Source organism: Sceloporus undulatus, chromosome 7 (genome assembly GCF_019175285.1).
Source record: "Sceloporus undulatus isolate JIND9_A2432 ecotype Alabama chromosome 7, SceUnd_v1.1, whole genome shotgun sequence".
Lineage (NCBI taxonomy): Eukaryota > Metazoa > Chordata > Lepidosauria > Squamata > Phrynosomatidae > Sceloporus > Sceloporus undulatus.
In genome coordinates, this window is record NC_056528.1 from 1,929,525 (window position 1) to 1,942,978 (window position 13,454).

General features: G+C 46.2%; 2 protein-coding genes across 6 annotated transcripts in view; both read left to right on the forward strand.

The window, feature by feature from the left end:
• DRAXIN (dorsal inhibitory axon guidance protein) overlaps window positions 1–6,752 on the forward strand; it is a 9,972-nt gene extending 3,220 nt beyond the window's left edge. For 2 of the 3 annotated variants that reach the window (XM_042478001.1, XM_042478002.1), the window contains exons 3-7: window positions 3,303–3,778; window positions 3,930–4,226; window positions 4,532–4,615; window positions 4,988–5,077; window positions 5,354–6,751. In XM_042478001.1, the coding sequence (XP_042333935.1) occupies window positions 3,325–3,778; window positions 3,930–4,226; window positions 4,532–4,615; window positions 4,988–5,077; window positions 5,354–5,466 (1,038 nt within the window). In that variant the 5' untranslated portion in view covers window positions 3,303–3,324 and the 3' untranslated portion in view covers window positions 5,467–6,751. Of the gene's footprint in view, window positions 1–3,302; window positions 3,779–3,929; window positions 4,227–4,531; window positions 4,616–4,987; window positions 5,078–5,353 lie in introns of all 3 variants that reach the window. The other variant, XM_042478003.1, reaches the window with a different exon arrangement.
• Window positions 6,753–7,666: 914 nt separating this feature from the next.
• LOC121936146 (angiotensin II receptor associated protein) lies at window positions 7,667–12,050 on the forward strand. 3 transcript variants are annotated; one of them, XM_042478023.1, is made up of 5 exons: window positions 8,036–8,214; window positions 9,219–9,253; window positions 10,001–10,112; window positions 10,457–10,658; window positions 11,232–12,050. In XM_042478023.1, the coding sequence occupies exons 1-5, from the start codon at window positions 8,188–8,190 to the stop codon at window positions 11,342–11,344; spliced, it is 489 nt and encodes a 162-aa protein (XP_042333957.1). In that variant the 5' UTR covers window positions 8,036–8,187; the 3' UTR covers window positions 11,345–12,050. The 3 variants fall into 3 exon arrangements, with proteins under 3 accessions (XP_042333956.1, XP_042333957.1, XP_042333955.1); XM_042478021.1 differs by having other exon boundaries at window positions 8,047–8,240; XM_042478022.1 differs by lacking the exon at window positions 11,232–12,050 and having other exon boundaries at window positions 7,667–8,240; window positions 10,491–10,629.
• The last annotated feature ends 1,404 nt before the right edge of the window (window positions 12,051–13,454 follow it).

Consider the following 13,454-nt stretch of genomic DNA (forward strand, 5'->3'; position numbering starts at 1 on the left):
CAGATAACTAGATAGATAGTCATAGATAGATAGATAGATAGATAGATCACTGCGTTGCTATTTTTAAATGTTGACGTTTTATATAATCCCTAAATTGTAATGCAATAAAAATTGGACTAAATCAATAATAACTCTGTTAAGCCGCATAGAGAAAGACATGAACAAATGATGATGAATGGTTAGCGAGAGAAAGAGACAGACAGACAGACAGACAGACAGAGAGGTATTGCCTTGCTTTATAAAGCCTCAGGTGCCAACTTGCTGATTTTGCTAGACATTTATTTCTTGCTGCGGAGGCTTTGTCTCTTTGTCCGTCTATGATCCGCGTCTCCATCCATCTCCAAATAGCAGGCGATGTGCTCTCTGCACGGCGGCACATGAAATGGCATGGTCCGAGCCAATGCGCTGTGCAAATAGGATTAGAAAGGGGCTTTGCCGAAACAAGCGCAGACTTGGAAGTCGGAGGCATAAAAGTCCCGGGGATAGATCCGATGTTGGACTGATTGACAGACTGATTGATTGATTGATTGATCGATTGCAATGAGTCTTCTTTACTGGTAGGGAATCAGGATCCTTTTTATTATTCCCAGTGAAATTAATTTGGCATCAATGCACCTCTTTCTCTTTCATTTTACAGTCGATCAATCACAAGGTCAAGAAGTCGCAAAGATCAATAGGTCAGACCCCAGATGGCAGCAGTTCCCCATTGCACAAGCGTTGGGAAAAGGCCTAGTAGTAGTAGTGGTAGTAGTAGTAGTAATAATAATAATAATAATAATAATAATAAAATTAATAATACTTGTTGAACAGAAGCAATGGAAGGAAAGAGGCTGATAAGAGTCATACAAGATGAAGGGGGAAAATAGAGATTGCATTATAGGTTAAATGACACACTCAAGGAAAGCATGGCTGCCCAGACTTTGCAAGTCAGGTCTTGCAAAGTCAAGCATTGCAAACTCAGGTCTTGCAAAGTCAGGTCTTGCAAAGTCAGGTCTTGCAAAGTCAGGTCTTGCACACTCAGACCTTGCAAAGCCAGGTCTTGCAAACTCGGGGCAGCTGTGGCTTCCTTGAGCGAACCAATCCCCCTGTAATGCAATCTCCCTTTGTATTTTCCCTATGCCATGCAAGACCTGAGTTTACAAGACCTGATGGTGGTCTCCCCATAAGCCAAAGCCAACTGTGACGGCGGATAACAACTTTTCCCAAGCTGGGTTTGGATTGTACAATGTCCATATCTCCGATTCAGAAGAACAATCGTGAATAGCTGGGTGGCAGAAAGGAAAGAAAAAGATCTAGGACTGGGGGTGTCTTGGTTTGCAAAGAAAGGGATGCCAAGGCTGGCACCGAAAACGGGTCGGACCCAGGAGGCACCGGCTTCACAAAAACCGATCTGAATGTGCAGGAAATCATCCGGAAGATAATAGCGAAGAAGAAGGGAAGAAAGGGCTTTGGAGAATGGGTCCTTAGGGGGTGTCTTTTCTCTCCCTTAGGAAGCTTCTCGGCGCATTGTATGCGCCAGAGGCCTTCCTCGGCGGGTAGCACCAACCCGGCGAAGCATGTCCATCTCTCTCGCTTTTGGGTTTCTCTCCCAGGCCCCGGCATCGCCTGGTATCCTGGCCTTCGGGGAAAGGGGGAAAAGCAGATGGAGACGGGCCCAGCGGGGTACGGAGAGCTCATTTCAGGCAACACAATGCTCTTCCCCCCGTTTCCAGCTCCTTCACCGCATGGCGGCTGGCGTGCGCAGCTTGGCCGGTGCCATGCGCTTCCGAGAGGCTCATACATCATCCTCGCGTCCCTGCCAAGTCCCATTCAGGGGTCCGTTTTTGGCACCGATGGATTGGGGATTCATTGAACGGGGATGGACGCCTCGGACATGTGCGCGAGGAGGGAATGGCGGCCGGAACCGAAGTTCACACATGTGGCGGAAGACATTTTTTCATGAAGAAATCTTTTTAGGGACGTAATTTTGGCTCTAGAAAGTGATCTCCATCCTTTAGCCTAAGTCCTAAGCGACACAACCCAGACATGAGTTTCGAACAAGGCGCATGGCGTTTCCTAGAAGGTTTTGCCTGGAAGGTTGGCGCAGAGGGAGGCGAAATTTTAAGCCACCTGCAAAGCTTGGAAAGTTGGCCATCTGCTCTGGCTTCTCTTTTTCCCTTCCTGGCATTCTTTCATTGAAAGCGAACCAGCTGCGAATGGGTCGGAGAATAGGCCTAGATGCCATCCTGGCTTGGCATTTTGAAAACAGACCCACAAAACAGCTTGGCACAACAGCTGGCGTGCGGCGACAGGGGCCCTCTTTCAGGTGGCACTGTTCTCCTATCAGAGGAACGTTCCTCCCCAAATGATTGATTACCTTCATTTCCATATGAAAACCCCTTTGCGCACATATTCCTTGGATAACTCCAAAACCAAACTCAGCATGGAAAGTTATGCATTATGGATGAGGTTGCCAAATCCGGCCCCAGAGAGTCCTGGAAGACGCCTTGCGACGTCACCAAAAGCAAACCCCGACCATGTCACAAAGACGGCATTACTTCTTTTTTAATTTTTAAATCATAATATTGATTAAGGTTCTGTTACAGAGAAGATAAATTGTTAAAATAAATACAGTGGGTCCTTGGCATCCGCTGGGCTTTGGCTCCAGGACTCTCCATGGATAACAAAACCCACAGATGCTCAAGTCCCTTTAAAGACAATGGCACATCAAAATGGTGTCCCTTATCTAAAATGGGAAAATCAAGGTTTACACTATTATTAGGAATATTTTCAAGCTGCGGATGGTGGACTCTATGGATAAAAAATATTGCTAGATAAGGAGGGCTGACTGTACAACTGACATTTACGTCAACTGACATTTTCATATATCAATATTATTATAGTCAGCCTTCCATATCCACATTTTTTTTATCCATGGATTCAAGCATCCGTGGCTTTCAAAGATTTACGTAAATATGGAAATTCCAAAAAGCAAACCTTTATTGTGCCATACGATATAAGGGACGCCATTGTATTGAATGGGACTTCCATGGATTTTGGTATCCATGGAGGGTCCTGGAACCAAACCCCGGCGGATACCAAGGGCCTGCTGTATATTCCAAAAAAGCAAAAGGCAAAGCATTTGATATAAGAGATACCATTTTGCTATCCTATTGGATTTCACAGGACTTGAGCATCCATCTGTATTTGTATTTAATGGGACTTGAGCATCCATGGATTTTTCTATTCATGGGAGGGTTCCTGGAACTAAACCCCAGTGGATACCAAGGACCCACCGTATTATCATTCTGCTTCCATTACAGGTGACCCTCAGCATCTGGAAACATGGCTTGCATTTCCATCTCCTTCTCCTCCATCCTGGTCTTCTGCATCCTGACTATCAGCCTTGCAAATGCTTTGGACTCTGGTCCGGCTGTGGTTTCCAGCCTCCCCGAAGTAGCCAACACCTTCCCAAGCCGGGATGCTTGGACGCCACAGCTGCGAGCCACAACGCACCGCCGCCGGCATGGCTCCCGCAAGCACAACGGGCTCCGTCTGGACCCCAGACCCCGGGGACTTCCCGAAAAGGCTGCCCCACGGCTCTTGAGTTGGCCTGCCTTGGGTCAAGAGCTGGGATCGTGGGAGCAGCCGGCTGGCCTCCGGCAAAAAGAGGTCTTCCTGGGCTTTGGATTCCCATACCCTGAGCAGGAGAATCATGCACCGGGATCGGAGAGGGGGAAGAAACAGAACCGGGAGCACCGGCGGCATGGACGAAGAGACAGGTTGAGGCAGCACCAAGGTAGGGCGGCTGGTGACATTGCGGTGTTGCGGTTTCGAGGTCTGCAAAACAGAGCTCAGCTCCGCGCCACAGTGTTATGGCCTGCAAAGTCATATTCACTTCTGTTATTTTAAACTCTTTTGAATTTGAATCTTCTTCTCGCCACTGGTAGGAAGAACATCGGACCCGGGTCCGAGCGCACTGTACAAGAAGCCAGAAAACTTGGAAGAGCGGCTGCAGAACCTCCACTTAGAAGGGTCTTCCGGAGGGTCAGTTCCAACTTCCCTGCTTGGGTCGACCCCAAAACCATTGACGGAGGAGCCTCTTCATCTCCAAGCTACCTCCCCTCGACCTCGGGCCCGGCTCAGGCCAGACGGAGACGTGATGCCCACCCTGGACATGACCCTCTTCGACTGGACCGATTACGAAGACCTCCGGCCGGAGATGTGGTCATTAGTCCGGAAAAAAGGTGCTTCGAGGGTGTGACTGCCTCTATAGAAAAGGGAGTTCTAGTTCACCAATAGAGTAGGGGTCTTGCATGCCAAAGGAAAAGGAGGCGGTGGAGCCAAAAGGACTGGCACCATTTAGCTAAAGGGGTCCTCCATGCATGGGTGCAATGTCCGGTCTGAAAGGTTTTCCCATACCAACCAGGAACGATGGGACCTGCAATTCTACATATATGGAGAATACGTTGAAGGGGGAACAGGCCAGTTAAGGAGCAACACCAAATCTCGTTTAGAAAAAATTATTTGTGTCCGTCTTTCTCATTCCCAGATAAACGACGAAGTAAACAGAGCGGCAACGAAACAGCGCCGGCTGAAGGGGAGCCTTGCGATCATCACCTCGATTGCCTCCCAGGCGGGTATCGGTTTTCTTGAGGACTAGAAACAAGCCAAAGGGGACAGAAAAGTCAGTTTATGGGTTATGACCATGAATCTATATCATGGTCTTCATTATGGTATGTAACTTTACACATACTTAGCGTAAGGCGGTCTTAGAAGGAGAGTGATTCTGCGTCTCCATAGACATGCAGCAATAATGTAGACTCACATCTTTTTAACCGCTATGGCCCAATGCTATGGACTCCTGGGATTTGTAGCTTTATGAGATGCTTAGCCTTCTGTCACAGTGCTCTGGTGCCACAACAAATGGCAAATCCCAGGATGCCATAAGATGGAGCCACGACATGGACGGATGCATTTCTTAACCGCTTCTTCCTTGCACCAACAGGCTGCTGTTGCGACTTGCGCGAACATCTTTGCAAACCCCACAACCGAGGTCTTAACAATAAATGCTATGACGACTGCATGTGCACAGAAGGTAAGAGCCAGCCTTGCTCCCGTGTGGGAAAGGGGAAACCATACACACGAAAACATTTTTGCAAATCCATATTGTGCATTTCTGAAGCGGTTAGAGATTCTCTGTTTTGCAGAATCAGTTTCAGACCCCAAACTCTGACGTTTTATATACTGTATATAGATAATTTCCTATTAATAGAAAAAAGCAATCACATTCTGCCAAGTTATCCCAAAATATCCTCGGTCACAGTTTGCTTTTCTCCTGGACTCTCGAGATTCCTCTCTTTTTTGCTTTTAGGCTTGCGCTGCTACGCCAAATTCCACCGCAACCGGAGGGTGATCCGACGGAAAGGCCGCTGTGTGGAGCCCGAATCGGCCGACGGAGACCAAGGATCCTTTATTAACATTTAGAAGGGTCCCCTTTGGGTGCCTTTTGTTTTTCCTTTTGGTCCAAAAGTGGGCCAAGCATTAATTTATAACTAGGATCTGGAAAGGCGGAAGACTCACCAAAGGACTGGGATGCTGCAAACTGAGCTGGGACTTTGCAACGTTTCTGCAGAACCTCCATCATAAATTCACTTTATATCTTCTTTAAATGGACTTAAGTTTGAATTCTGGATATTCCCTGATTCGTTTCGGATGGTCCCCTTGATGCTTTAAGTTTTAGAGATGGGATCCCTTGATAATATTTTTGCTGTATGATCCTCTTCTAGATGCTTTATAGAGTCCATTATTCCAGCTGGATGCTTGACATTGTATTACTGCAGTAAACACATGCCATTTATGGGTTAATAAGTTGTTCTATTGTTGTTAAGTGAGTATTCCCAAGGACCTAACTTTCCTGGTTAGTCTTGTCTTTTATTATTTGGCAAAAGGAGCAATATTTTTGGACCCAAATGGCAGGGGTAATTTTCGGCCGTATGCCCCTAAATAAAGATAACCCATTGCAAAATGGCAGCGTGACCAATTTCTGAAGGCATTCAATATGATTTTGCATCATTGCACCTTGAAGAATCGGAGACAGCTCCATCAACCGTTCGCATTTTCCTGCCTGTTTGCAGCAGCTAACTCCTTTGGCGAGCTCCTTCCATTTCCATTCATTTATCATTCTTTTAGAAGATTTGAGATATAGGGATGGAGGGTATTTTCTCAACAGAGAGGAACAGGACGTTCCGGGGAAAAGGAAAAAACGGACCCACTCCTGTTCCTCCTTTTAGTAACAATGCCGTTTTTGTGCTTGCATGTTCCTATTTGGATGAGCTGTAAATAAAGAGATAGTTATCCTTCACACAAAAAGCTCCTCGGCATCTTCTTTGTTTCCGATCCGCATCTGGTTCACACTTGCGTGAAATCGATTTATCCAAAAAGGTGCATCAAAAAGATGCAGTTTAAACGGGTCTAGCGCATGGGGTGCCCTCTCCGAATCGCTGTTCAAGTGCAAACCGTTTAAACCGGGTTCATACCAATTTGCGATCCGGTTTAAAAGGTAGTGGGAATGAGGCCAGAGACTGGCAAATACCTCTCCAAGGTTTCAAAGGAAAGTGTCCTCTGACTTTCGGCACGCAAAGCACTCTCCCATTGAGCTATGCTTTCCCCCTAAATATAAAGTCAAGTTTCCAGTCCTCTTGGTTGCAAATAAAGGGCATAGGCAAATAAATGCCTTTAGTCCATCTCTCATAAATGTGTATATTGACCAGTGGTGACCCTCTAAAGTTTTGGCCAAGGCTCTGTTCGGCGTGCAAAGCGCAGACTCTGCATTTGAACTAGGCCTTTCCTGTTGCAAAAAAAGCACTCCTTCTCTTGCTGGGAAAAAAGCAACAACCACCAAATAACCTTCCCTTTTTGTAACTTTTGTTGCTTACTTCCTCCGCCGCGGATGTCGTTCTCATGGCCGCTGAAATGGCAAGGCTGTTGGCATCGCGCAATCGCGCCCGGGAAGGAGACGTCCCCGGGCGCAAGGAGATTAAAATAGCTACATTGCACGATTTGGGTTGGCACCAAGGAGAGAGGTTTGCTAAGAAACTGGCCTTTTTAAAAAGTAAAAGGGAAGTCCGTCCTAGAGATAAAATGACTCTGTCACTTTTGCTTTCTCCCTTCCTAAATAATTTAAACATTAAGCTTTCTTCAAGTTCAGATCTGTGCCTCTTTCGGTCAAACTGCTTTATTTTTGCAACAGTTATTTCTGCAGCGCTGCTGAAATACCCAGTTTGACACCACATTTACTTGGCTGTCTCCCCCTCCAAGGGCTATCCAGGGCTGGTCCTGCTTAGCTTCCAAGATCAGACAGGGCCTGGGGCCTTGTGGCTGTACCTCCAAGTCATCTATCATGATTTTCATACTTTCATATGTCATTCCATAAGGTTTCCTTAAGCCAGGAATCTTTAGAGGTGGTTCCTGCCTCTGAAACAGAGCCTGGTCTCACTTGTTGGTCTCCCTCCCAAGGACCATCCAGGATCGACCCTGCTTAGCTTCCAAGACCAGACAGGATCTGATGCCTTTGGGGGTGTGTGTGTATATATATATAGGCCCTATCCTATATATACTGTCTGTGCCTTCAAGTCACCTGCCAACTTATGGAGACCCTATGAATTTTTCACAGTTATTTTCTAAGGCCAGAGGTCTTTAAAAGGAGGCTTTGCAAGTTCTCAAAAAGCATCCCCTCCAGTCGGTCTCCCCTCCAAGGGCCATCCAGGGCCGGCCCTGCTTAGCTTCCAAAACCCAAACCTGATCTGAGGGTGCCTTTTCTTTCAGGATTTGGAGGCACAACTGTATGACCAATAAAGAAATCCAGGTTTGGGTATGCATGCAGAGAAATGGGGGGATGCACTCTGCACATGCCTCTGAGTCCTTTTTTTGGAGAGGTCCTTTTCCTTCCCTTCTTTTTTCCCACTCCTGTGGCTTTAAAGCGGCGTCACTCCGGATCAGCTGTGCTTCCTGGACATCCCCTTTCCCGAGGGAGGAGTTTCTCCTTTTCTATCTTTTCTTTCTTTTTTCCTTCCCTCCATCCCAGGGAAAGCAGTCACGGGTCTGACTGGGGCGGAGCACTCAGAAAAAGAAAGCAAGAGAGAAAGAAAGGAGAGAAGAGAAGAGAAGAAAAGGATCTGGGTTTAAAAGGAAGAACCAGTTTTCTGGATGGAGGTGCCAGCAGTCAACCTAAAGGTGCAGCAAAAAAGAGAGGAATGCGTGTAAGATGCGTGTGTGAATGCGTGAAAGACACGTGTGCAAAGGGGCAGAAGGGTCAGGGGGCCAGGGTGAGTGTGCAAGGAGTGTGCAAAACGCCAGCACACCCTCTCCAAGGTTTGGAATAGATGCCAAACTGGTGCGTAAAAAGGCGCATGGAAGATATAACAGAGGGAAAAGCTTGGAGAAGTTACTTTTTTATCTCCCCAAGATCCCAGGATACCTCTCTTTCAAGGGGGTCTTTGGGGCTGGTTTGAAAGAAGTTACTTTGGTATCAATCACAGGACTCTCCAAACCTCTGCAAAGGAGAGCCTTTGCAAAACTTTTGGAGAGGTTTCTGTGTTTTGAAAGAAAAACTACAGCTCCCCAAATCCCAAACAGGTAGTTTCCCAAGATCTTTTGAGCCTTCTTTGCCAGAGAGGGCTGGCTGGGGATTTGGGGACTTGTAGTCTTTTTAAAAAGGAACTTCTCCAAACCCTGAGGATTTGAGAAGTTGTAGTCTTTTTTTTAAAAAAAGGAACTTCTCCAAGTTCTGGGGATTTGGGGAGCTGTAGTCTTAAAACAAGGAGTTTCTATAAGTGCTGGCTGGGGGAGTGGGGGAATTGTAGTCCAGAAGAAAGATTTGGAGAGCTGTAGTCTTAAAAAAGGACAAGGGCTGCGTTTAGAGCCGCTTCCCGTGTTTCAGAATTGACAACGAAGCGGTTTCCGATGGCACCTTTCTGTTAAATTGCATTAAAAATATTTATTAGGGGGTTCTCTTGGCAAGATTTGTTCCGGGCGGGTTCGCCTTTGCCTCCCTCCGAGGCTGAGAGAGTGTGACTTGCCTCCTTTCCTACGGCAGAGAGGGGACTCGAACCTTGGTCTTCTTTTGTTGTCTGCCATTAAATTTGCATTGCAAAATAATCCGTGATATTAATCTCTTTCCTTTTCCTTTAAGATAGAAAAGTATCTCACGCCTTGTGTGCTCTCCATTCTCTCCTTAGGCCATCATTCTGGTGCATTGGCTGCTGACAATATGGTGAGTCCCTCGCACGCTTTTTCATGCCACGTGCGTTCCACTCATGAAGTGTGCAATGTTGGGATCCGGTTATGAACCAATGTGGTTTGGATCCCTTTTGCTCCGCCAAATCCGAGCACTACAGCTGCGTTCACTCTAATCCAGTTTGGCATCACTTTGGCTGCCGGGGCTCAATGGGACCCTGGGATTTGTAGTTTGTCGTGGGCACCACTAACAGAGAAGGCTAAACATCTCACAAAACTACAAATCCTTGAATTCCACTAACTTGGCCGTTCATGTGGACAATTTGGGATATTTTGGGTTTCTGGATAAGGGAGACTCAGCCTGTATATGCAAATACAGATATTTAGAGATAATCCCAAATAGCATTCTCTGAAGGTGCCAGCCACAGATGCTGACGAAACTTCAGGAACTCTTCCAGAACATGGCTACAGAGCCCCAAAACCCCACAAAAAACTATGGATGCTGGCCATGAAAGCCTTCGACTTCATAATCCCAAATACTTCTGTTCCCAAGTATTTTGGATAAGGAAGAGTCAACCTAAATCTTCTTTTCTTTGGGATGGAAACATCCGTTTGAGTTGAAGGTTGAGGGCTGTTGAATTGGTTGTTTTAATCTTGCAAAAACCATTTTGGTGCAAAATCACTGTCCAGTTGTTTTCATACCGATTTATGCCAGGGGTGTACGTATATATATGTATATATGTATATATATTGATTATTATTATTTTTCTTCCACACCAAACAGGGGCAGCATGGAGCTGTGGTTGCCCAGTTCTTACTCCTGGAGTAACTTCACCGTTTTCGCTTTGGGCGTCTGGGCGGTGGCCCAAAGGGATTCGGTTGACGCCATCCTCATGGTTGGTTTTTCAACTTTCCCTCTCTTATTTTGTGTAGGGCCATTTGGGATTTTCCTGAAATTAAAAAGTGGCATAATTTTTTCATGGGTTCATGTCAAGTTAATGCTTAACTCAAGCGACGTTGTCCGAAAACAATCCTGCTCTTGCTTGATTTTCCCAGGTTCAATCCCCATTTGTCGGTGGGATTTGGGCGCTTCCCTCCCTTATAATAAACTCCATAGTCCAGTGCACAAACCATGTTGGCGCCAAGAAAGAAACTAGATCTAATGGAAACCAGGGGATGACCAAACTGGGAAACTTTGAAGCCCAACAGCGTGTGATTTGGGGATGCTTCTCTTTTTCAGTTCCTGACCGGTCTGTTCCTGACAATCCTTACAGACATCATTCACTTCGGCCTCTTTTATCCCCGGGACCAAAGGCTCCTGACAGACCCCATGCGCTTTTCCAACGGCATGGCCATCTTCAGCCTCCTCCTCAAGCCCTTGTCCTGTTTCTTCGCCTACCAGATGTACCGGGAGCGAGGCGGAGAGTACGTCTTCAGCCTAGGTAAGCCTTTTGGAGAACCCCGTGCCTAAAAAAACCCTTAAAAAAATCAAGGGGTTTGCTTAAATCAATAGGAGACTTGAAGGCACATAGACACAGAGAGAGAGAGAGATGTATGATATCTATGAAACAAATGAATTTCAGCTTTAAACTTGGGTCTCGTCTGCAAGCTGTCCCATTACAGATCCACCCTCTCAGCCTCAGAGAATGACAGTGGCAAAGCCGTCCGAAGAAACCTGCCAAGAAAACCCTTAGGGTCTCCTAAGGCATGCGACAATGACGACACATCTGGAAATATTCCAAAATCCAAAACTCTCCTGGTCCTGAGCATTATGTATAAGGGATATTCAACCTTTAGTAGAATACAAAGATATAGCCATGTCAGTCTGTAGAATCAGTATGTGGAGAGATCTTGTAGCATCTTTGAGACTAACGGGAAAAAAGGAGTTGGCAGCATGAGCTTTCAGAGACTTAAGTCTCAGATGCATTCAATGGAGTCAACCTTTGTGCTTCCATTCTGGGCACTTGGCTTTGCAGACCTTCTCTTCTAAATGCTTTTTTGCATTTCGTTTACAGGCGCCTTCAATGTCGGCCAAGACCGCAGCTCCTACCAACCCATTGATACGCCAGATCCGCCGCGTCCGTACCCCGACGTGGCCGCCAAAACGATGCCGCCTCGCCCTTATTGATGCCTCCTCATGGGCAAAGTGGCCAAAGAATACCAGGCTGTACCTCTAGGAAGCAAACTCTTTCCGTCTATCGCCTGTATCCTTCATCCGCTCAAGGTGCGGACGGACATTTAAAAGCATCTGAGCCAAACCGTCCTTCCTCTCTGCGGTCCTTTTCTTTGGGGAGCAACCCGGGAGCCCTGCGATTTCCAGAAGTCGTGCCTTGAATCCGGAACCATCGCGTGCCTTGGAGAGCGTAGTTGCGTTTAATCTCTTTGGAAAGTGGCACATGCCTTTATTTCCTAGCTAGGAGAGTCTTCCTCTTTTGCATTTCACACTAGGAAAGTGATAGCCTTGTAAAGCTGGGGGAGGGATGTAATTTTAATGTCCGTCTCCAAAAAAGTTCCTTTCTTTGGAGGTTCTCCACCGAGGCTGAAGATGTGTCTACTAGCAAGAACTGTTTTTCTGAGCCAAAGGGACCACTTGTCCTCCAATTCCTCCGCCGGCACCAAAATGCCACCGTTGCCTTTGCCAAGGACTGTGCCAAAAGTACTTTTTGGAGGTCAATGGTTCCCCCTCCATTTCTCTGTCCTTAAACCCTTGTGTCTTAAAACGCACCATCTTCTTTCTTCCTCCGGGTTGCTGGAGCTTTTTTCTCTGGCACCTGTGTTTCAACCTAAATATTAAAAATACAATGTATTTGTAATAAAATAATTCACACAGAGAAGTCTCGAGAGCTTCTGAATTTTATCTGAGCCGCGCATTACTTTTGGTTACAACGGAGTGGCCAGGGAGCGAGAAAGGTTTCGGTTGCGGGTGGATCAAATCCATCGGTGTTTCATATATACACCTTACAAGCACAGCCAGAAAGTAATTTTATACACAGTATTTTAAACAATTTTGTGCATGAAACAAAAGCCTGCATCCGAAAGCAAAGGCATCGCACACCCAGCCACCCATGCGCACCATTTTGGAGTTTTGAATGCTTCGGATGTTGAACCTCTGGATAGGCGAGACTCGATCTGTACTATTTTTAAGATGGATTCTGTTGTTATTGGGGGGTAATTAAAATGTATGAATGTATAATTTTATAAACAACATTTTAAATTTATATATCTGCCTTTAAAATAGTACAGGTTGAGTTTCTCTTACCTGGGATTCCAAAATTCAAAATCAAAGGATCCAGCATGGTTTAATGGTTTGAGCGTTGGACTATGGGTTCGAATCCCTGCTCAGCTATGGAAATCCACTGGATGCCTTTGGCCAAGTCACACTCTCTCAGCCTCAAAGGATGGCAATGGCAAACCCTCTCTGAACAAACCTTGCCAAGAAAGCCCATGATAGATTTGCCTTAGGGTTGCCATAAGTCGGAAATGACTTGACAGTACACAACACACACATATACAGCTCCTCCAAAGATAGCGGGGCCACATCTCCCATCAGCCACAGCAGGAGTCAGGGATGATGGGACTTGGTGAGGAAAGGTCTAGTCCTGGCAGTAAGAGTTGTTTGACAGTGGAATACGTTGCTTCAAAAAGTGGCAGAGTCGTCTTCCTTGGAGATGTTTAAACAGGATGGATGGCTGTCTGTTGGAGATGCTTTGATGGAGAGTTCCTGAATGGCAGGGGCTTGGAACGTATGGCCTTTTTGGGGTCTCTTCCAACTCTTCCATGATGCTACATGTCTCCCACCAATCTAAATGGGGACTTCTCGTACTTCCACTTGCTTTCAAACTCCAGTTTTCACATATGCTCCGAACGAACATCAAACGGCTGCGATAGGGATGTCCTTGGTGCACAGTTGAGAAAGAAGGAACAGTATCATGTTCTGCCTCCTACTTCTCAAATTATCACTTGCTTAATTTCTGGAAACATATGTTTTGGACACCCTGAGTTTGGTTTTTTAAAGTTGCCCTGGGAGTAACATTATGTCCTACTTGTATATCATGTTTATTGGAGGGGAAATAGAGACATTTTGCACACATCTTGATGTGCCCCCCAAAATTTGAGAGTTGCAAATGGTCACTTCTCTCTTGTTACTGCTTCCCTTGTTGTTCCTTTCTCTTTCTTCAAAGAAAGAAAAACCTAGGGTCCTGTTTGCAGCAAATATTCACTCGGGTGTATTTGGGGGC